Source organism: Clavelina lepadiformis, chromosome 9 (genome assembly GCF_947623445.1).
Source record: "Clavelina lepadiformis chromosome 9, kaClaLepa1.1, whole genome shotgun sequence".
Lineage (NCBI taxonomy): Eukaryota > Metazoa > Chordata > Ascidiacea > Aplousobranchia > Clavelinidae > Clavelina > Clavelina lepadiformis.
In genome coordinates this window covers 4668583-4695489 of record NC_135248.1, presented here as the reverse complement: position 1 = coordinate 4695489, position 26907 = coordinate 4668583, and the positions used below count along the sequence as shown (strand labels likewise).

The 26907-nt window shown below is 33.1% G+C and overlaps 3 protein-coding genes and 1 long non-coding RNA gene across 6 annotated transcripts; 2 read left to right on the top strand and 2 right to left on the bottom strand.

Annotated features, from left to right (window-relative positions):
- The first annotated feature begins 172 nt into the window (after positions 1 to 172).
- Positions 173 to 10604, top strand: LOC143470404 (protein timeless homolog). 2 transcript variants are annotated; one of them, XR_013119363.1, is made up of 26 exons: positions 173 to 314; positions 1039 to 1192; positions 1615 to 1732; positions 2283 to 2491; positions 2736 to 2850; positions 2970 to 3103; positions 3221 to 3397; positions 3633 to 3806; positions 3931 to 4065; positions 4168 to 4271; positions 4409 to 4553; positions 4691 to 4850; positions 4968 to 5128; positions 5219 to 5316; positions 6730 to 6856; positions 6997 to 7165; positions 7654 to 7844; positions 8076 to 8158; positions 8284 to 8404; positions 8595 to 8671; positions 8793 to 8886; positions 9044 to 9111; positions 9284 to 9478; positions 9661 to 9779; positions 9850 to 9969; positions 10133 to 10604. XR_013119363.1 is itself a non-coding variant. In XM_076968517.1 (26 exons), exons 1-26 carry the CDS (start codon positions 233 to 235, stop codon positions 10218 to 10220), a joined length of 3414 nt encoding a protein of 1137 aa, XP_076824632.1. In that variant the 5' UTR covers positions 173 to 232; the 3' UTR covers positions 10221 to 10603. The 2 variants fall into 2 exon arrangements, 1 of the variants encoding a protein (XP_076824632.1); XM_076968517.1 differs by having other exon boundaries at positions 9854 to 9969; positions 10133 to 10603.
- Positions 10605 to 10728: 124 nt separating this feature from the next.
- Positions 10729 to 16755, bottom strand: LOC143470405 (solute carrier family 49 member 4-like). Its single transcript, XM_076968519.1, has 13 exons — positions 16624 to 16755; positions 16392 to 16446; positions 14665 to 14805; positions 14440 to 14547; positions 14219 to 14282; positions 13792 to 13931; positions 13485 to 13578; positions 13065 to 13200; positions 12841 to 12972; positions 12293 to 12360; positions 11392 to 11525; positions 11110 to 11289; positions 10729 to 10859 (listed from the first exon to the last, which is right to left on the bottom strand). Exons 1-13 carry the CDS (start codon positions 16678 to 16680, stop codon positions 10744 to 10746), a joined length of 1425 nt encoding a protein of 474 aa, XP_076824634.1. The 5' UTR covers positions 16681 to 16755; the 3' UTR covers positions 10729 to 10743.
- Positions 14732 to 15690, top strand: LOC143470407 (uncharacterized). Its single transcript, XR_013119364.1, has 3 exons — positions 14732 to 14830; positions 15324 to 15384; positions 15562 to 15690. It is a non-coding gene; the product is annotated as an uncharacterized LOC143470407 (long non-coding RNA).
- Positions 16756 to 16888: 133 nt separating the features above from the next.
- On the bottom strand, positions 16889 to 26223 carry LOC143470406 (solute carrier family 49 member 4 homolog). Of its 2 annotated transcripts, none has more exons than XM_076968521.1 (13): positions 25857 to 26223; positions 21336 to 21384; positions 21175 to 21202; positions 20490 to 20597; positions 20166 to 20229; positions 19849 to 19988; positions 19580 to 19667; positions 19058 to 19193; positions 18731 to 18862; positions 18488 to 18555; positions 18210 to 18343; positions 17933 to 18112; positions 16889 to 17766 (listed from the first exon to the last, which is right to left on the bottom strand). In XM_076968521.1, exons 1-13 carry the CDS (start codon positions 25868 to 25870, stop codon positions 17645 to 17647), a joined length of 1263 nt encoding a protein of 420 aa, XP_076824636.1. In that variant the 5' UTR covers positions 25871 to 26223; the 3' UTR covers positions 16889 to 17644. The 2 variants fall into 2 exon arrangements, with proteins under 2 accessions (XP_076824636.1, XP_076824635.1); XM_076968520.1 differs by having other exon boundaries at positions 16891 to 17766; positions 21068 to 21202; positions 25857 to 26222.
- Between the last annotated feature and the right edge of the window lie 684 nt (positions 26224 to 26907).

Below are 26907 nucleotides of genomic sequence, written 5' to 3'. Positions count from 1 at the left end.
TTTAAATAAAAAATTAAAAGTTCAGATTAAATTAATTATTTGTAATAATTTAGTATTTGGTAATTAAGTCTATAAGTTTTGATGTAATACATTATATGTATGTCAGTTGGTTGACAACATCAAGTTTTTAGACTAGATTTAATGTTGTATATAACGTTAATAATTCAGAAGTTAAGCAAATTATATCATAAGTCCAATTATTAAACTGAAAAATCTGGTCATAAAAATTAAAATGGACTCAGAACTTCTGACAACCTGCAGTGCCCTGGGATATCTTGAAGAGAATCAATATTACAAAGAACCCGACTGCATTGGTAAGGCCAGCATGTATGGAAGCGTGTTGTGATTTGTTAATATTTTTGTGATTAATCTTTGGGTTCACCCAGGTGATTTGTATATATATATATACAATATCCTTACACCAATTGAATCTGACAAGCGCGATACTAGGGATGCATCAAATCAAACATGAATCTAACTCTTATCCCTTTCATCACTTCAACTGCTGTAGGTAAAAATAGTTGGCGGTGGCCAAGCTTATGCTGAAATGTTATACATAACTGTGTAAACAATTTCAGTGATTGTCTGAAAAAAAGCATTTTTATTTGCAGCAGTTTAATTCTTCTAAAGCTTAATTCTAGTAAATATGCGGTTAGTTGTGACATGTCATAGTGTTGGTAATTACTTTTTAACAATTCAAGTTGTTTTTAATTAAAGAAAGAAATCACTGGTAGTCCAAACAAGATGGAATTATGTGATAGATTTTTCAAATTGAGATAAATGGTGAATCGCCTAATGGGAAATGAGTAAATGACCTAACAAGAACGAATGGTTGCACACAAGAGAGAAAAGTTGTTTTATCAGAAAACTACAACCGATATAATTATCGTTTACAAGTTTTGAAAATCTTGCAAAAGTTTGTTAAACTGCAGTCCAATTAGAGAACTTCTTGAAACAAACTTCTGCAGGATTATGTGGATCTTGCCAACCCACCCCTAAAAATACCTCACATTTCCTCAATACGTCTTTATTCTACAGATACGGTGAAGTGTCTGATCAAGTATCTGCACAATGAAAATAGCACTCGAGATATACGGACTCAACTTGGTGCTGCAAACGTTCTTCAAAATGACCTGATTCCGATTATGAGCCAATTTCCTTCAGATAACGATTTATTTCAAACTGTTTTAAGGTATGTTTTGATCTCCAACATGTTTTCATATAATAAGACTGGGTCTTAACCATGATATTTAAGCTTGTAGAAAATCAATCGTTTTAGGTTTATTTTTGGTTTAGTGCTTTAGTCATGGAACGCAGCAAGTGACAGCGATATTTACACACTCTATGTTTCTCAACATAGGAGTGATAAATCAACTTTTACTAACCATGGGCAATCTTAATCTAAATAATAAAAAGCAGAATATGTGGTAGCACTCAATCAAAGGATCAACTTTTAACGTACATCTGATGAAGCAAACTGAAGCTTAGGAAACCTACGTTAATGAATTAAAAATGCTACCTTGTGCTACCATATATTCTGCCTTTTTTATCAAAAAAGTTACCTGTAGTGTGTTTGTGCAAAATGCAAAACCAATATTTCCATTCCTGTTTTAGACTCACAGTGAACATGACACAGCCAACTCTGCTTTGTTTTGGAGGAAAAGTACCAAAGGATACTGTCATGCACCACCACTTTTTAGATGTGATGTCCCATAATCAATCTTACAAAGAGGTTGCCTTTACTTTAGTTGCATATATAATATCTTTATATAATTATGTATATTTTTGTTTTCTTGAAGTAGCTGCAAGATTGTACATTATGTAATACGGGCACTTCCTGACTTTTAAATCTTTGCAAATGCGAACAAATGCACTGCGTTTTTTTTTATTAATCTGCAAATGCCATGCATTTGAGTGATAAGGTGCTTTTAAATGAAAACCTAACATGTATACATTTAGTGAACGAATACTATACTACATACTAACTCAAACAATAACTTCGGCCTTATTTTGCTGCACAAGAAAGGCTGATGTTCATTGTTAACCATCCAAACAGTTTAACAGAATAACAGTTTTTGTTGTTATTGGTCTTCTGAATAAAAGAACATATTTTTGTGATACGCACATCGTTCAAGATTTAATTGTCCATCTGAAAAGCAGCTCGTTTACAAGTCAAGGAGTGCTTACACCGATACTTAATAAATCTTAAGATGGATTAAGTTGCATGAGCCATTTTAGCTTTATTTTCAAGTACTATCAATTTTGTTCTTATTTTATTCCAGGCTTTTGGTGATAATGAAAAAATCTGGAAGGTTTTTGCTGAAAAAATCTATGATGTTTTGGAGACTGATTGGGAAGACAGAAGACCAGAAGATGGCCTTCTTGTGGAAAGAATTTTGGTTTTGATCAGAAATTTGCTTCATGTTCCTGTCACAATAGAAGATACAAAAAAGACCTCGGACGATTTGTCAACACATGATCGACTTTTGTGGTTAGAATATGTTGTTTTGAAATGCCGCTTACTTATGTTGTTTGCGCCGTGCTTGTTCAGGTCATTGGAGGTGTACTGGGAAACTTTAATGACAGGTTGAAGTGAATTGACAGAAATCATGTTGTAACTAAAAGAATTTGTTTTGTGATTACCTTAAGTACGCAGTATTACGCACAAATGAAAAAAGAGTACATTTTTCTCCTGTACTCCAGTCGGCTATTTACACATAGCATATAATCTTCAGGCAGATGCATGTTGCTGGAATAGATGCCCTTCTCCTCTACATTGCTGGCTCATCAACGGAACAAGAATGGAGTCTTCACATCATAGAAATTATTTGTCTTTTTCTTAAAGAACAAGTAAGTGTTGAGATTATTTCATCAATTTTTAAAACAGTTATTTACAGAGAAAGATGGTAAAAAGAAAAAAATGTGATGATGAAACTGATGTTAATTATGATTTCTATGATTCTCATCAGACTGCAGAGTGCTTGGCCAAAACTGGTGCTCGACAAACTGAAGTAGAGAGGAAGAAAGAAGGAGATGAGTTGGAGAAACTTCGCAAAATTGAAGAAGCAAAAAAGCAACAAGCTCGTGCAAAGATGACTCCATGGTAACAAAAATGCTTCTATAAAAAATCATTACAATCTGCATCTCATCAAATCCTCAGAAAGTTGCAAATTTATGAACGGTAATATTTGGTACTAATATGATTGCGTTACATGCTCAGGCATTCAAGATTTGGTGGGACATACGTTATGCGTGGCACAAAGGCAATTGCAGATGACAGAGACGTTATACTCCACCGGTCTGTTCGACAATGTGATAAAATTTCATTTGATGACGGAAAAACAAAGCTGCGAAAAGCAAGAAATAGGAGGGCTTTGGTAGATGATGTCACAAGCAGGTTGTTATTCTCTTGCTTGACGTGTGCCATGTCGCTCATCATCATCAAACGCCAATACTACTATTATTAATTAGAGAATTTTGTTTATAATATCTCTTCCTAAATGCCTGTTGACTTTGTATTTTAGAATTGTATTTTCACTTTGTACTGCAATCGACTCTGCTTATTTATATTATAAAACAAAATTTTTTGAGTTCTATGTGAATGATGTAACTATTATTTTTCACATACTTAGGCGATCCACCTTGAATATAAGAAACATGTTAAAGGAATTTTGCAATGGCTTGTTGGGAAATGCATATAATGTGCTGATGCATTCGATTAAAGACAAATTGTCAAGAGAAAAAGCTCAAGACCACGACGAAACGTATTATTTTTGGGCAATGAGCTTCTTTCTTGAGTTCAACAGGTTAAAACTTTTTTCATTAAAATTTGTGCTAAATCATAAAAAAATTATTTTTAATTTAACGCACTTACAATGTCCTCGTGTTTGTCAGCAATTTTGGGGAGTTTGTTTTGTATTCTTTCCACAGATTATCCAGTTTTCGGATTGAACTTGTGTCTGAAACAATGCAATTGGGCACACTGCATTATCTTGATACACAGATGATAAATTATTACGAGCTGATGTTGAACGACAAGCAAGATGCACAGGCATGGGGAAGAAGGTGAATGTTTAGCATTGCAGACATTGAAATCACATTTTTATTGGTATTATTCTGGGAGTGTTAGAATAATCCGGCTGTAAATTTTTTAAATCTTGTCTGCAGGATGCACCTAGCTCTTAGATGTTACCATGAGTTTCTTATGACCGTTTATGTAATGGAAAATTCCAACAGTCACGCACTGAAAGAAAGCTCTCGAGTGCTACAGAGTGGGTGAACTGAACTCTTATTTGCTATTACGAATATTACGGATTAGCCAGGTGCAAAAATGCAGTATCTGATGGACAGGAATAACACTGCCTTGGTGTATGCATTGTAATGGGCCAGAATTTTAATTTTTTTCTAGACAACTTATTTTATATCATTGAATATCGTGAGATCTTTTTGACTCTCTTAAGAAAATTTGATGAACGGAAGCAAACTCGTCGATTTTTGAGAGATCTTATCAAAACTGTGCATCTTTTTCTCAAAATGTTTGAAAGCTACTGCAAGTAAGAAAAGTTAGCAATCTGTTAATGGATATAAGTCTTATCTGAAATACTTGCAATGCTGACGATATATCATATGGCTCATGTGGTGTGAGTGCTGTTATTTTCGAGTAAGTTACCAGTATGTATTTTTCATGAAGGGATACTTCCATTGTTGTTCAAAAGAAAGTCAGAGGTAAAAGTAAAAATGCGAAAAAAAAGAAAAAGCAACCTGCCACCAGCACTCCAGCACAGCCCAATGAAGAAGAGAGGGCACGCATATGGGGAGAAATTCATGTTACAGTTTCTGAACTTTTGCAGGTTATAAAAACAGGTTTTGCAGCTTTGTTCATTGACTTTCATACTTAAAATTCTTAACCAAAATTTGGGGAGGCAACATTGATTTTGCACTCAATTATTTTATGTTTTCGTAAACAGGAAACATCATCAGAGTCTACAGATTTCAACTCCGTTGATGTTTTTGACCCCGCAGCTGAGGCATCTGAGGAAACCCAACAACATCAAACCATTGCGAAAATACAAAATTTTTTGCTTCAACGTGACCATAAAGCGGCGATAAAAATGCTAAGAACGGCCAGGTGTGATGTGTGTTAGATATACAGAAATACTTCAAAAGTGAAGCATCTTTAATTACAAAATGATTACTTGATTTTTTTTTGCACACAAAGGCATATCTGGCCAGAAAGAAACATTTTTGGTGTCCCTGATATTTCCACTGAACAAGAACTAACCGTGTTGCATGAAATTTGCTTAGCAGATTTGTCAGGTAACTGTTCGCTAATAGACTCTATGTTACTATAATTGGGTCTTGTATACAAGTGCACTACCACAGGATGACTTTGTATACTAGACCCCAGCTACTGAAATTGTGACGTCATTTGTCAATTGCGACGCTACTCAAACTTGTCTCCTGCAACATGCATTATTTCAAGGTGATACAAAACGGCAACATCACTGAGGTTTTTTTGCAAAGCAGATACATGTCACAAGTGAATAATTATGCCGACACTTGCTGAGTGCCTGAGTTGAGCTGAGAGTTCTGGATTTTCAAAGCTTTTGTGTCAAACATGTGCAACACTAGTCAATATGGCAAATAATACTGATTATACAGACTGGCATTATGGCTTAATTACAATGGAATAAAAAATGTGCTGCCCCCAATGTTAAAATTAGGGGTTGACCTATACGAACCAAAGCCGAAGTAGATTTACAAAGATATCACTTGAGGGATGATTTAAGTGAAAATGAATACTTAATGTAAGTGTTACTCAAATACAACAAATTAGATTAGAATCAATCTGAATACAAATTTATTGCTATTCGGAGTTCAGTACGGGTAATTCATTGTTTGAAATTTTATACATTTGAGATTGAGAAATAATAATTTGATTTGGTCTCCCAGTTGAATTAGGAACATTGGAACAGTTTTTTTTTTCAATAAACGATTTTACGGTCTCAATTATTATTTAATGATTTTTCACAGTAAGTTGTTTAGTGATTACATCATGCTATATGTAGAGGGGTAAAGTCCACTTGATATCAGTTTAAAGCCATTAGGACTTTTACAAACTATTAACACATTGTTGTTTTATTTAATAACATCTAGTTTATATATATAATTTAATATAATGATACATAATACATCTTTTAAGTCTAAATTTTAGATTCAAGTTTTTAGTATTACATCCGCATCTGGAAAATCAGGCAAAACTGACAGTTTTGTGCAAGTTTTTAATGAAAGACAGTACTTTGAAGCAAATTATTGTTACATGGTAGTATTTAATCAACAAAATTAATGAAAGATTGCAATGGCAGATTGATGAAAAAACTTTTAGTGCATGCAAAGTGTTTATTGATCTTATACAATTTGACACTTTTTCACAAATACTTTTTGCAAGTTCGAAAAATATAGCCAGTTTTGTGCATTTGTTTTAATTTATGAAAGGGGTGATAACTGTTAGGTCCAAAAAGTCAAGAGTCTAGATTTTCGTCCATAAAAACCTCCCAAGTGAAAAACGAAATTGGGCAATGTATTAACGGAATTTTATTGTTTGTTGTGGATACCAACAGCTTTGAAAGTAGTTCATTGACCTACATGGTATTCATGATGACACATACTCAAGTGATTTTATTTCAAGCAAATCGTTGTTTAAAATTATTCCTGTATCATACTTTGCAGATGTTTTAAATGCAAGTCCAGATGTCGTTGAGGAAGAGGATGCAGAAGTGGAGGAAGACGAGGACGAGGAAAGACTTCCACAGAAGATCAAGGAAGTGGAGTTTAGCTTCAATGAATATCTCAAGAAGTAAAGTTATTTTTAATGCACACACGCTACCAGTATTGACTAAATTTGTAAACTTTAGTTTTATTCCGAGTGCAGTTGAAATGGTTAACAAAACATTTTAAGTGCTTTTGACTTTATGTTGTTGGTTCATTTTGGTTTAGGTTTGCAGATGCTAAGATTGTGAAACCATATGTCACACTTCTGAAAGAATTTGAACAAAACGGTCCCACTATAAATCACTGTATTACAAAGATGTTGCATCGTGTTGCTTATGACCTGAAAATGTATGGTCTCTTATTTCAGGTTACATTACTTCATATCTTCCAAAAGGTATGCGCCATCAGTATACGCCTAGGGATACCTTACTTTGTTATTTTGTATTATTCCAAAGTAAATTTTAAAAAATACATAAAGAATATCAAATCAGAAATGCAACTAAATGTAACTGAAAAATTGGCTACTAATAACCTATAATATTTAAATATAATGTCTGGTAATAAGGTGATACATCAAGTCACTAGTTAATTTTAGTTTTAGCACGTGTACTTAAATTTTACATCCTTCTGCCATTCACATGCACATGCTTGCCCGAATGGACTGGTACTACTAAGCCATTTGTGTGTTCATGCTACCAGATAACAAACAAAACAACTTGTCCAAGTAATAAAATGTATCACTTAGTTTAAGCTCAATTAACAACACTCAATACTTACTTTTTCATGTTCAGACAAGTATTGATAGGTTTTTGAATCTTTATACTGTTTGTAGGTAGTTGAAGGTATTTGTGACACTAGTTACAGTTTCAAATAATTTTCCAGATATTTGTCGCGGTAAATACAGACAAATCTCTTAAAGAACTGGCTGCTCTTGCAAAATGGATAATGGTAAAAATCTATGAGGTATCCCTTGCAAACAAACACCTCTTCACTGATATGTTATTCTGGAAGAATTCAGCAGCAGAAGTGTATGAGCTTACAGAAGGTTATGGAAGTTTTTCATCTTCGTCAGGGTATGTTTGTTTTTTCCATGAAATTCGATTTTTGTCGGTTACACTGTTAGAAAAGTCAATAAGCAGCTTGCCTCAATCATTTGACATTTACATCGTGTTTTGTGCTAATTAATAGCAACTAATATCTCTGTGTAATAATATGCATGAATTTAGATGTGTTTTTTGATAAGTGTTTTTTATTGTTGTGAGATCAATTTTTTGAAATGATGTCATTTATCTGTTTCATGGCAGATTTAGAAATCAGGTTGTGTGGAGTGAGGAAGAGAAAATGGAACTGCTTGACCTCTATAATCAATACAAAGATTCTGGATCAGGTTAAATTATTCCCTATTTAATCACATGACTATCACCGATCAGTAATAATGATTTCCATGCCAACATTTTATTGTCTTAATGTTTCGTTTAATAGTAGCTTACTGTATATTATTCCGTGATGCAGATTTGGTTGATGGTATAATGTCGTCGATCACAAATGAGACACGAAGTCGACGACAGATATGCCAACAACTTGTGAAGCAGGGATTGGTAGAAAGTCTGGCAGACCTAAAGCGAACCAAGGGGTAAGCTTTGTTAGATTGGTCCGAAATCATTGCAGCTCCTTTTAATAACATGGGAATTTCAGTAACCACTTTTGTGATATACAAAATTGTAATAATGATAAGGAGTTGCTTCCGCAATTAGTGACACACTCAGTGAACTTCACTGTGGTCAAAATTGCTACGCTCAAATCCTACTTTTCCTTACTCACAGGTTAAAGACTGTCATTTGGAGGGATGATGATGTTGAGGAGCTCAAAAGACTCTATGAAGAATTTTCTTCCTCCGCTGGTAAGAGTCAAAGTTTGTTTTATTTGACTGTTTACATTTTGCCTACCACAGTTTGTGTTTAAATTGATAATATTATATTTGGTTTTGGGTGGAGTAGCATGTACTGTTGTTCATTGTGCAGATCCCATTGGTAATATAATTCAGATGATGAGCAATAAGAAATCAAAAAAGAAAGTCGTTGAAAAACTATTGTCATTGAATTTAGTATCAGACAGGTAAATCCATAGACTGTGACAGGAACTTTGACTTTAATGTATTGTTAAATATAATCCCTAGTTATATATTTCTGCATTATATGAACTGATACAGTAATTAATCAAAATTATTTATGTTTATTAAAAAACTGTTAAAACAAGTACATTGTTTTCATAGGAAGCAGTTATACAAAAAAAGAGCAAGAAAGCCAAAAACCAATAGGGCAGCAGAAGTTGTGCATTTTGGTGCGTTTCGCAAAATTTTGTAAAAATTCAAATTAATTTTCATTATTTAATTTCCAACAGCTTAAATTGGATAAGTAGATTTAGGTTTCATTAATACGACGTATAAGAGCAGCGTGCATATTTCCCGGTATCGTCACATAATTATATTTATTTATAACAATCCACCTGATAGGTGGAGAAAGTGATTCTGAAGGTGATGTTCACGACGAAAGTGAAGAAGAAGAAGATTCAAGTGAAGACGAATCAATCGACCTGAGGCAAAGACAAAAAATGTTGATAGAAAGTTGTTATGCTGACGATTTTGTAGAAGAACTTCTCTGGATTCGTAGGAGCATGGAAGGGGCCCTGAGTGATCGAAAGGACACTGGTAATTTTTAGTTAATCATTTAAAGAATGAATTTATTTGATTTCATGAAGTTATAAGCGTGAATATCAAGCAATATATTGTATACGTTTAACGGTATCATGAATGTTTGTAAAAACGGAAACTGAGCATGCAATTCCTCTAATTGCACATTATTTAGCAAACAAAACGCAGCTGTTTTATAGATGACATTCAACCAATACCAATTGTACCCTTGACTGAGTCACAGGAAAATGCCATGGCTAACAGAAATTTCAAAAAACTTTTGAAGACTTTTCAGATCCAGCCGCCATCTAATGAACAGGTATCTTGCAATGAGTCACATGCAGCTGAAGAATTATGAATTCTATCTGTTTCTATTTTCCATCTGTTTGATAGGAAATGTTTTGGAGAATCCCATCAACGATGAATGCAACAGCATTAGCTGCAGCTGTTGACCTGCTAACTAACCACAAACGTAAACGAGAAGAAAGTCCAAAACTGCAGCTTGATAGGTATTTTGATAGTTTTAAATTCCTTTGTCATTGTTACTTCAGAATGCAATTTTTGTTGTCCGTGACATTTGTTTTTGTCTAGTTAGACTGTAGTTGTAATTTTTCACCGTATTTTTTGGAAAAGCCAGCGTAAAAAGTGGAGATTTATTGTAACACGTTTTAGTGATGATGAGGAAGACGTGACATCACCAGTAGAAAAGCGAAGAAGACAAGCTTTGATTGATGACGATGAGGAGGATGAGGATCTTTAACTCGCTGTGTATTTCTTCTGTATTTTATGAACCTGAAATGGGATTCATTTCATCCTTTCTAATTTCCTTCAAAATAATACTGGAAAATGCATTTACATAAATACGTGTTTACATAAAGTCATGTTGATGAAGCATGGACGTTTCAGTTATGAGCTCAGATAATCTGGCTAACACCAGCTATCAAACTTACTTAGTCCCATTGAAAATTGAACATTAGGCCTTACTGACTTTGCATGCATAGTCACTGTCAAATACCTTTTTATGTGAGTTGGCACTGATTTCTGAAGCATAACAATGTTATGGGCTAAGTGTTGGGAACAGCAAGTAATACAAAGAATAAATATCAAAGCATAAAATCTAGTTAAGAGTTATAACGAGTTAAGAATATACTCAAAATGATTGCTAGGTTTTTATGGTTCTGTTATTTTTTCTTCTATAACATCATTAGTTTTACTATTTACTAGAAGAAACGTTAATTATGTCATAAGGTAGAATGTCAGAGAACAAACATAAATACAGATTTTCAATCATCTGAAAGATCAACAAGTAGACGTTTGTTAGTTTTTGGGATTGAAAAATAGAGTAATGGTGGTGCGATGCTCATCATTCCCAACATCATGTAGAATGCAACGTCTTGGTCTATTCATATATAGAAAATGTATTTTATGCCTTCTACCTATATTACTGATAAATACAAGTTAGACCTACATAATAATAGCAAGCATTAATTAATTATTGATCACTTTGTTTTATCGTAATACTGGTAGTAGCCACTAAATACATTACTTTGATACTTACTAAAGTAACAAAGGAAAATTATATGTTTACGGTAATGTATCCATTATTTCTAGTAGTACGCCGAGAAAAAAAAACTATTTTGACCACTTACTTTGAACTCTACTCAATGACGAGAAAAAAATAACATTCAACAACATCACCAGCCACATTAAGACATAATTTGAAGTTCCTTCATTCACTGGGTATGCTACATCAGATGCAATTTCAAGTCCCAGCGGTTGTACGGAGTAGACTAACACACCAAGTGACAAACATGAAACCCACCACCCAACTGCAAAACAACTAACTTGTAATTGAGTGTAAGGGAAGATTGTCAAATACAAAAAGGATATTATTCCCTTTTTTGGAAGGGGGAGACGAATTATCATTGTACCTGGCGTGAAGATGAAGGGAATAACTGAAATCCAGTTCATTGCTATTGCGACCACATAGAAGCACATGACATAAGCCAAACAAATGCTGATGACCCACAAAACTGATACATAAGTTTTCACGCGATCAGCAAACCTAATTAATCACAGGTATATTTTTCATTCATGGCACGTGGTACTTTCAGAGATTACAGTTAACTACTGTATATATTATATATACAGTATAAGAATATATATAGTATAAAAATAAGTATGCATGTTTTAATTCAATGCTTTTAGTTTTAATTCAAAGTAAAGTTGAAAAAATTTGTTTGGTTGATTAACAAAAGCCTCAACAACGTTTTCAAAAACTGGGTGGGTGCGACCTGGAGTAACCTAAAGTTAATGTGTGCACTGTACAGACTATAGGCTCACAACTTGCATGAAGTCAGAAGTCTAACGGTGGAGTTATAATGGACGCTTGTAACTCATTAAGCATAATTTGAATGTAATTCGTTTGAATAAATGCATAGCAGCAGAGTACTTCAGGTCAAAATGAGTCAACATGTGACGTCATTCCAATCTACTTTATCAGCGATTTGCAGCCAAACAAGACAACAGTGAGAGCTGAAGATTGTTACATGGCAGTAACGTTTAAACGGGTACGAAATTTTAACCGAGCGAATTTCACACCTATGCAGCAGTTACTTCAAAATTGTGAAAAATACAACAGAAGCTCATTAATTTATTACATTTTGGATAATTTCAGTGACATAACTGGTCCAACAAAAGACTTTATAGTAATGTCAATCTTACCAATTTCAGATAATTAACTCATAGCAACTTGATGGGTCTCTACACTTTCATATTAGGGAGCTCCAATCGCAGTAAAATTTACAAAGATAGAATTTATTAAATGCTCACCAGCAAAATCCTATTCCAACTAGTACTCCTGCACCTGACATTATTGCACCCATCTGTCCTATTGTAATCTAAACAATGAAAGCAAAAAAGGGTAAAAACTGAAAAAAAACAATGAGCCTAAAGAATATTTATCATGCCATTTACAATATATAGGAAGCAGATTGTGTTTGCTCACACAATTTAGCTATTACACGTTGTTCAAAGTAAATGGTATTACAATGGTATGTTGTAATTACAATATGCATCATTATTTGTTACCAGAACAAGTAAAATATTTTTCATTGAAATGATTCGAATGTTTGTCAACAATATATTGTTATTTTATCATGTTATAATGGTTAGCATTTTATTTTTTATTCCCCCACACACAATGACGAAAAATCAACAATACAATATGCATGTAGAGCAGTTCAACAGAGAATAAACTCAATAATATAATCCATCTATACCAATACATCTTAAACAAACAAATGTACCTTGATTGCAGCAAAATGATAATACAATCTAAACATTCACATTCAACAACAAAATGAAATGAAAAGCTGAACCTGTGAAATTCCTCTTTTTGTGTATAGTAATGGCATGACTCCTGACCATGCGTAAAATGATGCCACAGTCCCACAAAATACTGCAACCACTGACCAATATGTGAGATTTTTTGAGAGTGTTGTCAAACCAGCCTATTGTACAAGAAATACTGTTTAGGTAGGGTTGTAGAAGTCTTAGCTGCAATAATGAACTCCAATTCAAAATCATTTTAAATTAATGTTACCTTGAAGTCAAGTCTTTTGGTAGCGGCGCTTTGGCTTGGAGGTAAAGGTGGTTTGTTTGGGAAAAAAGTCAGCATCATGACAAAAAGCGCAACCGCAATTCCAAATTGAATCAGAAGATAAATTTCAATTTCATGCCTTCATACATTTGACATTTACATTCAAGAATATGACTATTTTCCATCAACAAGTAGAAAGTTGTTTAGTAATCACAATGAGTTTGTTATGAAACCAAAAACTACATTATTATTACACTATAATGAAAGAAGTTTTGGCACAGCTAATACCCAAGGCAAGTCAAGTTTTTATAAGAAGCACTGGACAATGACATGTGTTTTAGTATACGCTTGTTGTTTGGTCAGCTGCACCAAATATCCTGCCATGAAATACAAATTGGGCCACAGCAAAGTAGAAATTTTTACCTAATTCTAGCAGTGTTGTCAGTAACATTGGCCTGTGTCACATTACTAGGCTCTTCAACCAAGTAAGGACCCAATAAATACGACATTACACCACCTAAGACACAATTGAAATGTTATATTAATGTGTTGTTGGTTTTATAATATGTAATTACATCAAGATTTGTTCAGTTCTTTATGAGCAAAGTGCATGTCTATAACCAAACCAATATTTTTTAAAATCAAATACAGTAGGACAGAGCCCTAATTTAGCTGAATGCTAAATTAATTGAAATGCTTCAATCGTTCTTAAAATAAATTTAAAGTATACCTAAGTTACCAGACAGCAACATGAATCCAGTAGCGAAAATCCTTTCCCTCAAGGGAAACCATGTGTTTGAAATATATGGTGCTGCTCCTAAAACCGGACAACCTCCAATTCCATTTAGAGCTTGGCCAACATGAATAGCGCTACCATAAGTAACGAAAACAATAAGATAATGTGACTAATTTTTGATCAGTTATTTTTTAATTTTTTCTTAGTGTCCAAGTACAAATCATGCAGTTAAATTAAGTTTGCCATCACATTTAAGTTTGTCCACTGTGGCATCATGGCCAATGCTAAGTCAATGCGAGATTTATGCTGTGCAAAAACTATAGTCAAAAAAGTTAACAATGAGGAATTCAAAAAGTACTAGTTTTTCATATTTCACAATTTAACATAAAAACAAAATAAAATAAATGTAAGGATAACTTACTATTTTTTATACATGCCCAATGGAAGGCAACTCAATCCAGTCCCCAACAATACACATACAGCGCCTAAAAATAGACTATTTTGAAGAAAAAAGTTAAACAATTTTGGTTAAACTAGTTTGTAAAATTATCACTAACCTGTTCAAGTATGTAATACAATATAAAAACAATAAACTTTCTTCTTGTTGTAAGAAGATATACCGTACAAAATCAGAGAGCTTACCTGAAAATACAGCAATCCTCATGCCATGTTTGACAATAAGCCACATGTCCAACGGAAGGAAAACCAGAAGGCAAGCGACGCCCCAGTTTGAAAGTAATACAAAGTCGCCTGTTACAATATATACCTATTATTGTGTCTAACTGAATAAATTAAAAAAGTTGCAAAGAAAACAATACGATCGCTTCCTCATTGTTAACAAGACTCGAAAAGTGCTGGAAAACATACGATTTGTAAAATTAAGTGCTTGTTTTGCTGAAACATTGATTGGACTCCATGATCCAGCAACATGCGTTTGAATGAAAGAAAGAAGTGCAAACTGGAAGAGAATATACCATCGATACCAGTAGACGCCATGTTCTTCTTGATCTGCATTGAGACTGACAATATATAGGTAAATCTTTCTTGGAATTCTATCCCAAATTTTACAAGTGAAATTTTTTTATAATATCCATTGAAATACAAACTGAAAACCCATCAACTCAACTTAACTTAAATTTTAAAATTTGAATTTAGTTTAAAAAAACCTAACCTTTCAAAACAAATTGCTTAAAATACATAAAAACAGGTGGGGTTAACTTCGATCTAAAAATTCCTTTAATTCAAAATTTTGGTTGACTAAAAGCATTTTGCTGGACCTAGGTAATCAACAATTCTCATTACCTCAAAATTAGTCCAAGCATTCTCTTGTAATGCCCCACCAAAGTGTCCATGTTTTAATGAATATAAATATGTTTTTGAGCTTACTTGGCCCAAAGGTATAAAAAAATGTTGGCGCAGAGACCGGCGTCATGTTGTCATAAATATTTTCTGCTAATTTAACTCAGAGTGAAGAAAGATTTTCAGTTTCGAGTTAATAAGCTTCCACTGTTTTTCGATTTCACTAGGTTGTCAATCTGATCAGGGTTGGAGAACTCATTTCACTCATAACAATGAAGCTGTCATCAAGTAAGTTATCAACATCATTTGTTAGTCATTAACCAAAAACACACTTTACTTGTAAGAGAGTTAGCGCAAAACCTTACTGTAATTCACAGATACATTACTATCCCTACCCTGCTCTGGTTTGCCATTTTAATGCCTTAATGCCGCCCAAATTAACAATGTATATTTGTTGTTTGTTAGGTTATGCCAATTTGCTGTGCGAGTTGGACACCACCTAAGTAATGAGTGGTTGTTTAGAAATAACTTCTAAATAATGAACATTAATTCCCACTTGTTATGGTTTTTTGAACAGCGGGGAATTGTTTCTGATCTTAATTGTCTTTTTAACATGCCATGCTCAAATAATTTTAATCAAACAAAGAAAATTAAAAAGATTGACAATACATATTTTCTGTTTGTGCATCGCTATATATAGTTGTCTTATTTTCTGTAATACTACAATACTTTATGTTTGTGAAGCTTGGTTTAAATTTTACGTTCTCAATCTCTTAGATTTCCATATCTTCAATTACCGCCTTGGCCTGTCAAATGTTGTTGTATCAAGTTTGTTAATAAACTCTTCAAAAACTGTTTAGTGATATGTAAAAGTTAGCTGAAAAGCAATCGTTACTTTAGATAAGGAACTCTGAGACTCATACATACACTCATTGAGTTTAGCTTAACTAAGAGAACTCATCGATTAACATTTTTACCGCCTTTCTACCATCAGCTCTTGAACTTGAACACTTCTACAATTACATTTCTAGAGCAAACGTTGAAATTTTGCATCAGTTGCTATACTAATGCATTAAGTTTTGTTCCGATTTTTGAAAATAAAAAAACTTTTGCTTGCTATTGGCAAATGTAATTTCCAAATTAGCTGTCAGCTAGCAACTAATTGTTAATTGGCTTTAGAAATTTGACTGAAATCCCAGCCCTAGATTAGACACAACGTGATTTCATAAAACTTACCGAACACAAGTACATTGGTAACAAAATTAGAAAATTTAAATTTTTACCACTCAACTTACCTGTATCATGGTTAATAAGATCCTCTTTTTCATAACTTTTTTCATTGCTTATGGTCTATTAATGAATAAGTACAATATATTACATAGATTAATCTCAATAAACACAGTTAAAACATTATCATGGAACATCACCACAAAACGTGTTCAACAAATCCAGTAGCTGTCACACACTGCGATGCAGAAATTACATTCAAGCATTTTTGAGATTCGTATTCTTTTCCATAATATTTACCATATCTTCACTAGATTCTAAAGCCGTTGTTTGATCTACAGAAGAATTATTATTCATTTTCAGTTTGTTTGATGACCATCTGGAACATAAGTTATCACTGCACACAACCAATACCTGCACAGCCAGCTGAGGTAAAATCTGGTTAATAAGTAATTTTTGTTGGTTTAATGTTTAATGAGGCAAAATGTAAGCAAAGTAACAACTTAATTTTTCGCCTTGGCAAGTACAGCTGCAATGGTTTATTAATGCAATACAAGCAATAGGAAATCATGCTAAATTAAACAAAATGATTGTCAGGTTTGATATAATGCAAAACAGAATTTAACACTATACAGATTGTTTCATACAAAAAAATTACAATCATACACTTTAGAAAATGGCACTTACGCAATTTAAAGAATTTTTTAATGCATTCAGAAAATGCTTGCATGCATTGTTTTCTGCATAAACTTTCTAGTGATAGTGCAGGTAGTTAAACAAACTACTGGAAATATTGTTCATCCATAGAAATCTGGTCACATGTCTGGCAGTTATTTTTAAAAATCTTCAGTATAAAAGGTGTTTTTCATAAACAACAAAATCAAAAATGTGTTGCAGAAAATACATATAAAATCAAATTATTTCAGCAGAAACACTGGAAATAAAACATATGCAACTTGTGTGAAAACATTATGAAAAAACAAACAAAATAAGTTAACAGCAGCATTGTTTTTAAAAAATTATTGCATGAAACTTGCATGCAGTGCATAAAAAGCATATAGCAATGGGTACTATAAACAATATATGCAAAAGGTACTACATAAAAGTTGTGATTTAGTTAAATGGGGCGTTAGATATTCCTCGCTACCATATGGCAAAAACTGTCCTACTAACGCAATGCTAAAATAACTTGTAACAACAAAAAACAATTTTGGTAAACAAACTTCAAAAAGGTACAATTCTTTTTAATGAAAATTTATTTATAACAATTCTGTAGCATAATTACAAAAATCACAAACTTATTGGAAAATTACATTGTTCTTTACTTATCAGCAACATTGATATCAATATTTAATCTCTGGTACGTTTTTGGTATAGCAAAGAACGCAAAAGGTAGTGCTGAAGTTAAAAATGCAAACATCATATAAAAAGCAGTATCTTGATCTAAAAAAATAATGTATAAGTTAAAAGGTTAACCAAACAAAGTATGACATCAAAATGCAGACAAACCGATATGAATTTAATTGCGGAGGACATCGAATAAAATTTAAATCTTTTAACGAAAAATTTTTTGCGGGATATTTTATCCATGTTTTAGTTTTATACTTACTTTTTACTACAGTTAATACAGAAAAGAAGATGACGTTCATAAGCATGGTTATCCACATCAACACATAACCTGCCACTCCCTCTCCAACAGGATAAGCAACATCCAACGCCATTTCCATAGCGACAGGCTGTAACGCATAAACAGAAACTCCAGCAATCATGCTCGACACCCATAGCCCAACTGTAATGAATATAATTTTTTATGAATAAATACATAAAAAGAAAAGAAAAAACTGTACATACAAATGTTATTACACAAACACTCAACATTTACTTACTTTCTGAAAATTTGAAAGGAATAACAGGAATCCAGTTCAAAGACATGACCACAATATAGAGACAGCTGATGTATGATAAGACGAGAGTAATGAGAAACACTTTTGTTCTGTGTGATGGTACTGCATCAGCCAATCTGCATTCAAGAAAACAGAATGGTAACAATTCGAATAGAAAAGTTGAAATTTCACACTGCTTATAGCTGCAGACACAAAGGTCTCAAGAGTGATTTAATAAAGCACCAGAGCATGCAAAATAAAAAGAAATGTAAAATAATTGCCTTCCGATTGCTGAACCAACAATTGTTCCAAACAACACAAGAGCTGCACCAATCCAACCGGAAGTAGTCTGCGAAACAAAACAGTGCAGAAATATCTTGAAAAGTACACATTTTTCTTCGGTGATAATTTCTATTTTCTAGCACATTTGATCATAATTAATAACTTCATAACATGCTTTGCAATAAATACAAAAGTCAACAAAGTTTACCAAAAATGAAACCAAAACTAAATTTGTTGTTTACTTCTGAAATTTCTTTATCAGCATATAGAACAGGCATAATCCCCCACCATGCCATAAATGATCCCACAACACCATCAAATATTATTACTATGGCCCAATACGTGCGATTTCTAATCAAAGACTTGATGCTAGTCTATAACAAAAATCAAAGTAGGAAAACAAATAAAAAGTTATATGAAATTCCAAGTAAATTGTGCATGGAAATGATTAGAAATTTTGTTACAAAACAACTTTTATTCTGTTGCTTTCACATTTCTTTAATGAACTCCAATAAGTTCCACATGCAAGTAAAAAACTGCAAAAAATGTATTTGTTTACCACAACTTACAACAAAATCTAAACGAATCAATGCAGCAGAATGACTGGGAGGGCTTGGAGGTTTGCTGGGAAAGTAAATCAGCATCAGCAAGAAAACAAAGGCAATCATTCCAAAGTTTAAGTACATGTAGTTGAGAATTTCACATCTGAACATCCAAAAAAATGTGAAATAATAATGGTAAGAAGTAATCGTTGGAGTTATTAACATATTCATACCAGTGCACTTAATACCAGAAAAGCTTATTAAATGGAAAACACATTTGGTAATAAGATAACAGCTGCCAAAAAACCGATGCAAATTCGTCACGTCTCACGTTGAACATACAGATAATTGTGAAATTATGAAATAAATAAAATGTCTGCGACGACTACCACTTGATTTTAGTATAGAAGCAGAACCAGCCACACTTAAAGCAATATCATCTTCTAAAAGTGACAACAAAAATATCACAGTTTGCAAGTTCCCAAATTCATAATTTTAAAAGTTCTCAAGTTCAAATATGTAAGAGGTATGCATTTATACACACGGTACCGAATTGTTGTAGTATCACTGCTAGAGTTGGAACTATTGTGAGGAACTTCAACAAGATAAGGTCCCAAAACATATACTACAGAACCACCTACAAAATAGATGCACTCTCTTGTAAACTGATAACTTGATACAAAATTCTGATAGTAAATCAAGGAGCTATAAGACATAAAATATGAAAAAAGTGATCAAAAATCTTGCAAATATTTCCGAAAGCATTTGTGAAAATCCGGTAAGAACACTTCCTAGTAGTCAAAACACAAAAATAATACCAAGGTTTCCGCTTAAGAGCATGAGACCTGTTGCGAAAACCCTTTCTTTGCAGGGGAACCAAGCGCTTGAAATATAAGGAGCAACTCCCATTACAGCTGAACCTCCAATCCCAGTTAATATTTGACCAACATGAATTGCACTGAAGTAAATAACAATACAATATTGCTGGCATTTATCAATACTTATCTTGCTAAGTTTTTCAGACTATTGTATACCTATGTAAATACTGGTGGCACAAGAAACAAGTTAACACAATAGTTCTCTTTCTTAAGTGAAAATGACATCAGTGGAAAGATATTTTTAAAAAATTACTCACTATTTCAGATTCTCTCCAAGTGGAAGGCATCTTAGTCCTGCACCCACAAGACCCAAGCTTGCTCCTAAAACAAAACAGAACAACTATATCTTAATAATGCAAGCATACCACTCACTTTTTGCTTTGCCTACAAATAAAACAAAATAAAAATTGTATGATCTGTAATCAATTTGATATATTTCACAACAATACTTTTGGCATCATGTAAAAATGATTAAAAATCATTTTTTTACTGCTTTATTGGAATTAAATACTAAGAACATAGAATTTACTGAAAGTTATAAAAGTTTTTAAAAAATCGTAAAAGACACAAAAATTTCCAACCTGAAACAACAACAGTCCTTAAACCAAATTTCATGAGCAACCATAATCCAACTGGAAGAAAGATAACAGCACCCACAACTCCCCAGTTGGCTATAAGATCAAAGTCAGCTAAAAATAATAAAAACTTCACATATGTGTACAGGTGCCACACCAGTTAGGAAGTCACAAAACGAGCCTGCAATAAGTAATGGAAAACAATAGAAATCTGAGATATGCATAACCAAAGACAAATAACAGTAGTGAAATGAGTGAAATGATGGTAGTGAAATGATAACCAAATAAATTAATTCAAGTTATTTTATTATTATGTCTATGCATGTAATATAATTGTAATGTGATAACATAATTGCAGCACATAATGTATACCGACATGCTTAATATTACACAACACATTATTTGTGGATATGGGTAAAGCAAATAATGAGGTGGATATGTGCATTTTAGTAATACATTTCTCTTTATTTACATAAATTTTGTGAGAAAATGCTTAACAATTCCCCAATGCAATAACTTTCGACATAACATAAGCAAGCTGGAACATGCATCTATGTTTAACTATCTTCTTTAAGTGCCCATACATTTCTGAAAACCAAGTGCTCTTTCTGTGGAAACGTTGATTGGACTCCATAGAGCCGTGGACCCTGTCAGAATGATCCAAAACAGTATAAAGAGCAAGAGAACATACCATCTATACCAGTAAACTCTGTAATTTCCTGAAAACAAAAACCTTATTTACAAAGCATGCCATTACATGCGACTGAAATTGTCTTGACTGAGTGACTATTACCAGATGTTTCAACTGCTAAAGACATGCATTGTAAATGGTATAAATGCATTTCAAACTACCTTGAATAAGTGGCAATGTTTCCTGCTCTTCGTTATCACAGTAAATTTCCTAAGAAAAAATGAAACAATCGTCATTCAAAGCTGTGTTTAGTTGTTGTAAGCCAAACCTGGAAACTATAAGCATGTAAAAAATCTGTTGTACCAACTGCAGTTACAATCAAGTGCCAGTGATGCATGAGAGTGCATACTATGTGATACTTATATGGGCAAGTTTCACATTTATAAAACAAAAATTATACAAAAATTCTGCAGATATTTCAATAATTAAAATTACAGTAATAAAAATGAGTTTAAATTTGTTTGTGATAAAGCAACAGTTTTTTATTTAGTGGAAAGTGACCGAGCATGGGCCCCTTTTTGAAAACTAAGCGTGGTCTGTCTGTAAAGTACACTCATTAGCTTTTCCCTCTCCTGCTTTACTTTTTAATACATTCAAGACCAATAAAATAATTTTTTTTTGCTTTTTACATCATTAATCAAATTTTCGAAAGTTTTGAAAGTATGGATTTAGGCATGAGTCAGTGTGTGCTTTATTCGTGCTTTATTTAAAATACTTGTACGACAGACGAGTCCAGTTCTGCAAGAGTTAATGAAAAAATTTCATATGAAAAATTTGCCCCTGCTAGGCTATTTGATTAGTTCTTTCTGGGTTGGAAAGTCCCAAGCCATAGACTTAAAAATTCATACATTTAAAATATATAGAATGTTTTATGCAGGAGTTATTTTACTACAACAAAATATCCTGACACATTTGATTAAATAAACAATCAAATTTTCTTTTTAAACAGTATATTCATATGGTAGTTTATCATCAGTTTATGCCTGATAGCTTCAAAATAGATAGTCTACTGATATAAAGACGTCTAATTAAATATTTGACTATAGACTACAAACACTCAGTGTCATGAGCCATCACACCACTTTTTTTGCAAAACAGGGCATTTAGTTTGCCAGTAGGTGAGAACATCAAAATTTACAATGCAGAATCGTTGTGTGACTAGCAAATATAGCACTAAGTGTTTTGGGCACCAATACCTAGCAATATATTTACAATTATTTCTAAAGGTTATTAGTTAATCAACAAGCGATAAAACAAATAATTTATCAATTGTACAATACTGTAAGATAGCATAGCACAAACTCTTTTAAGCAATACAGACAATACAGTTCTATGAGAGCAATAGCTAGTGAGTCATTCCATGTATAATCAACCAGGCCCTGCAACCACTACTCTTGGATTTTGATAATTTCATTATATGTTATAGACCTTGGAAAAAACCGAAGATTAAAAAAAAAATTTTGAAAATATCTCCAGGCGTTTTCAAGTTATTCAAGTTTGAAATTTTCGCCACACGATGGCTTTTGGCTAGTGAGCACTGGTCATGCTTTATGATTTTCTTTAATATCTTTATTTCTGAAGGTAGAATAATAAAACAAATGTTGAATTTACCATTTTTGGGGTCAAGGAATTCATTTAAGCACATAAAAAACCTATATCACACCTCCTTCATGGAGTAAATTAAGTTTTTTCATTGATGTCAAAGTTCAAGTTTACGACGCAATTACAAAAATAGCAATCGCATTGGAAACATAATTTTTGCACTTTTGTGTAGCATGGTTCATGTATTTTCATGTATCCAAAAATTGGAAACTTGTTTTTTGTCCTTTAGGAATAAAGTTGGTTTTAACAGCAAGCACTATTTTTAAGATTCTTATAAGATATAAAATGCAGATTTGAGCAATATCGTAAAACTGGTCATGCATATATATGCAAGGTTGCAATTCCAAGGCACCAACTGCTAGTGTTTAAAGATTATTCACCAAAAACATTAATTACTGCCTGCTAAAGGTGCACTCTGAGAGAGGTTACAGTAAATTTGAGTTCCTTTTTTGAACTTGAATTTTGCCTACTCCTATTTTGATTCTTATTATTTTATTATTATTATTCTTACTATTATTTTGATTTCATTTATGTATGAAAATGATGAATTTGCCCGCTTAATGCCTGGAATTAAAGATTATGTAAGTGTTTCCAAAAATTTTCATAAGCAAAAGAAGCTCATTTTGTGCAATTTGAAGGTATTATATGCCACATTTTGTGAAAAATATCCCGAGCTGAAGATTGGATTCTCAAAGTTTTGTTCACTCCATCCCAAATGGTGTGTCCCTGTATCGTCCAAAGGCACTCATTCTGTCTGTGTGTATCCAACATCAAAATGCAATCCTTCTGGTTGCTGCTGCCAACAACAATGAAACATACAAAACATTGATTGACAAAATAGTGTGCAGCACGGAGAACAAAATGTGCGTGTTACATCGTTGTGAACAATGTGCTGGGTCTCAAGCACTAGAAGGCTTTAGGCTTGGACAGTATGATGAGAAACTTGATGATGAAGTCCAATGCCAATAATGGAAGTCTACAGACACGATGGATCTTATCACGGTGTTAATGATAAGATTTGAATGGATTCAAGAAATTATAAGAGTTTTGGATGACCTTACAAAGCATTCATTCATAGCTAAATGCCAATCTAGATACTTAAACTCCAGTAGAGTTCTTTAACAGATGATACCAGCAGTCATTTTGCATTGTTTCAGATGACTTAACACATGAGACAGCTTTTGTGCATGGGCTTTTGTACAAACTCACTGCATTGATTCCAAGCTTGTCCAGCACCATTACTAAAGTTGAATATTTCTCGGACGGTCGCGCTGGACAGTATAAAAATTATAAAAATATGCTGAATCTGTGCCGTCACAAGTGTGATTTCAACCTGGAAGCGTGTTGGTCCTTTTTTGCAACCAGTCACGGGAAATCTCCATGTGATGGTGTTGGAGGTACTGTTAAACGACTGGTTAAGACAGCTAGCTTACAAAGACCTACATCTGACCAGATGTGATCTTGCATGTAATACACAACAGCGGAGTGGATTGTACATTGCTGCTGGTTCCAGTGATAGCTTTGTACATCTTAGATTGTAAAAGTGTAATTCTCAGCGAAATCCAGCAAAATCACACAAGTATCATCTGTTAAAGAACTCTTTCTGGAGTTTAAGTATCTAGATTGGCATTTAGCTATGAATGAATGCTTTGTAAGGTCATCCAAAACTCTTATAATTTCTTGAATCCATTCAAATCTTATCATTAACACCGTGATAAGATCCATCGTGTCTGTAGACTTCCATTATTGGCATTGGACTTCATCATCAAGTTTCTCATCATACTGTCCAAGCCTAAAGCCTTCTAGTGCTTGAGACCCAGCACATTGTTCACAACGATGTAACACGCACATTTTGTTCTCCGTGCTGCACACTATTTTGTCAATCAATGTTTTGTATGTTTCATTGTTGTTGGCAGCAGCAACCAGAAGGATTGCATTTTGATGTTGGATACACACAGACAGAATGAGTGCCTTTGGACGATACAGGGACACACCATTTGGGATGGAGTGAACAAAACTTTGAGAATCCAATCTTCAGCTCGGGATATTTTTCACAAAATGTGGCATATAATACCTTCAAATTGCACAAAATGAGCTTCTTTTGCTTATGAAAATTTTTGGAAACACTTACATAATCTTTAATTCCAGGCATTAAGCGGGCAAATTCATCATTTTCATACATAAATGAAATCAAAATAATAGTAAGAATAATAATAATAAAATAATAAGAATCAAAATAGGAGTAGGCAAAATTCAAGTTCAAAAAAGGAACTCAAATTTACTGTAACCTCTCTCAGAGTGCACCTTTAGCAGGCAGTAATTAATGTTTTTGGTGAATAATCTTTAAACACTAGCAGTTGGTGCCTTGGAATTGCAACCTTGCATATATATGCATGACCAGTTTTACGATATTGCTCAAATCTGCATTTTATATCTTATAAGAATCTTAAAAATAGTGCTTGCTGTTAAAACCAACTTTATTCCTAAAGGACAAAAAACAAGTTTCCAATTTTTGGATACATGAAAATACATGAACCATGCTACACAAAAGTGCAAAAATTATGTTTCCAATGCGATTGCTATTTTTGTAATTGCGTCGTAAACTTGAACTTTGACATCAATGAAAAAACTTAATTTACTCCATGAAGGAGGTGTGATATAGGTTTTTTATGTGCTTAAATGAATTCCTTGACCCCAAAAATGGTAAATTCAACATTTGTTTTATTATTCTACCTTCAGAAATAAAGATATTAAAGAAAATCATAAAGCGTGACCAGTGCTCACTAGCCAAAAGCCATCGTGTGGCGAAAATTTCAAACTTGAACAACTCGAAAACGCCTGGAGATATTTTCAAAATTTTTTTTTTAATCTTCAGCTTTTTCCAAGGTCTATAACATATATTGAAATTATCAAAATCCAAGAGTAGTGGTTACAAATTTTAAAAAAATTGGTTGATTATACATGAAATGACTCTAGTGGCACATAAGTGAATCAACATTACAGCACGGGTTACTTGCGATAAAGCTTCACAAGGTAACTTAACATTTGTTCTGTACAGTGTATGCTCATTTATTTCATACCTTGGCTTGATCATTCTCCATTTTAAAAATCCTTTAGGTGCTACATTGAAAGCTTAAACAATACAAACTTGAAGTCTTCACCGTCTGGTATCATTACAAAAAGTTAACAAACAAGTGGCCCTTTTAAGTAAATTTTTATTCAGAGTAAGTTAGACGTTAAACCAGCATACTATTACTACCAGATTTGAATTTATTATAATTTAGTACAGTGCTACAACCAAGAGTATGACAAGGTTTTTGAAAGTGATATAGTGAGTTAATCTATGCTAAAAGATATGGAAGGTTTATTCTAAGGTTGCCACAGAAAGTTGAATTAACTGGAGTAGTTTAATCTAAAACTTAGTTAATCCCTTAACCTTAGTTGGACTAAGGATAGATTTTCCAATATCCGTAAACCCTAAGCACGTTAAGTCGGTCTCATAACTATCGTTTTTAGACATTATTTCAGTGCTGTCTCATTGGTCTCATATGCCTTCATTTTAAAGAAATGATTAATAACTTTTGTTAAAGTTTAAACTAGGCTGGAATTGAGAGCTGGATATATCGGTCTGTGCTTACGTTTTTAAATGCATGTAAATTATCACAATCTATACATTTACCAAGCTCAAAAAATATCATTTGGAATTCACCAAAAATATTTACTTTAGCAGGCAAAAATGACATTTTTATTTTTAACCTTTTAAAACAATATTTAACTGCTCGACACAACTGTATGGAAAAACTTAGTCATGTTGTCCACATTTTAGCCTGAAAGCAGTATATTTACCTATACTGTGTTTAAATTTACATTCATGTCCTTTCAGTTCAACTGTTTCATCAGCCCCAGACTTCCCCTATTTCAAATTGAACGAAAAAACGCTGTTTATTGTTAGATAAAACATGAAATTGGTATTATACAAGAATTACTAGCACAATTAGCACAAGTGTTAAAATGTATACGTGATGTAATTTTGACATAGGACTTTACTTGACAGTTATTGAACACATGTATCACAAAACCCACGTAGGCACCTGCAGAACATATGCACAGTACGTTTGTGCGAATCATTTT

Bases quoted from the DNA above. Each gene is read 5' to 3' on its own strand.
- LOC143470404 (XM_076968517.1), top strand. From the start codon at position 233: ATGGACTCAGAACTTCTGACAACCTGCAGTGCCCTGGGATATCTTGAA. The intron at 8,672-8,792 runs GTAAGAGTCAAA...TTCATTGTGCAG, and splicing joins AGAATTTTCTTCCTCCGCTG to ATCCCATTGGTAATATAATT. The intron at 9,970-10,132 runs GTATTTTGATAG...AACACGTTTTAG, and splicing joins CCAAAACTGCAGCTTGATAG to TGATGATGAGGAAGACGTGA.
- LOC143470405 (XM_076968519.1), bottom strand. From the start codon at position 16,680: ATGAATAATAATTCTTCTGTAGATCAAACAACGGCTTTAGAATCTAGT. The intron at 14,548-14,664 runs GTATGTTTTCCA...ATATTGTAACAG, and splicing joins AGCACTTAATTTTACAAATC to GCGACTTTGTATTACTTTCA. The intron at 11,290-11,391 runs GTACAATGATAA...GTTGTTTTGCAG, and splicing joins TCCCTTCATCTTCACGCCAG to TTGGGTGGTGGGTTTCATGT.
- LOC143470406 (XM_076968520.1), bottom strand. From the start codon at position 25,877: ATGGAGAATGATCAAGCCAAG. The intron at 20,230-20,489 runs GTTGGAAATTTT...GTTTTGTTTTAG, and splicing joins AAGGACTGTTGTTGTTTCAG to GAGCAAGCTTGGGTCTTGTG. The intron at 19,668-19,848 runs GTATTATTTTTG...TCTATTTTGTAG, and splicing joins GCTCTTAAGCGGAAACCTTG to GTGGTTCTGTAGTATATGTT.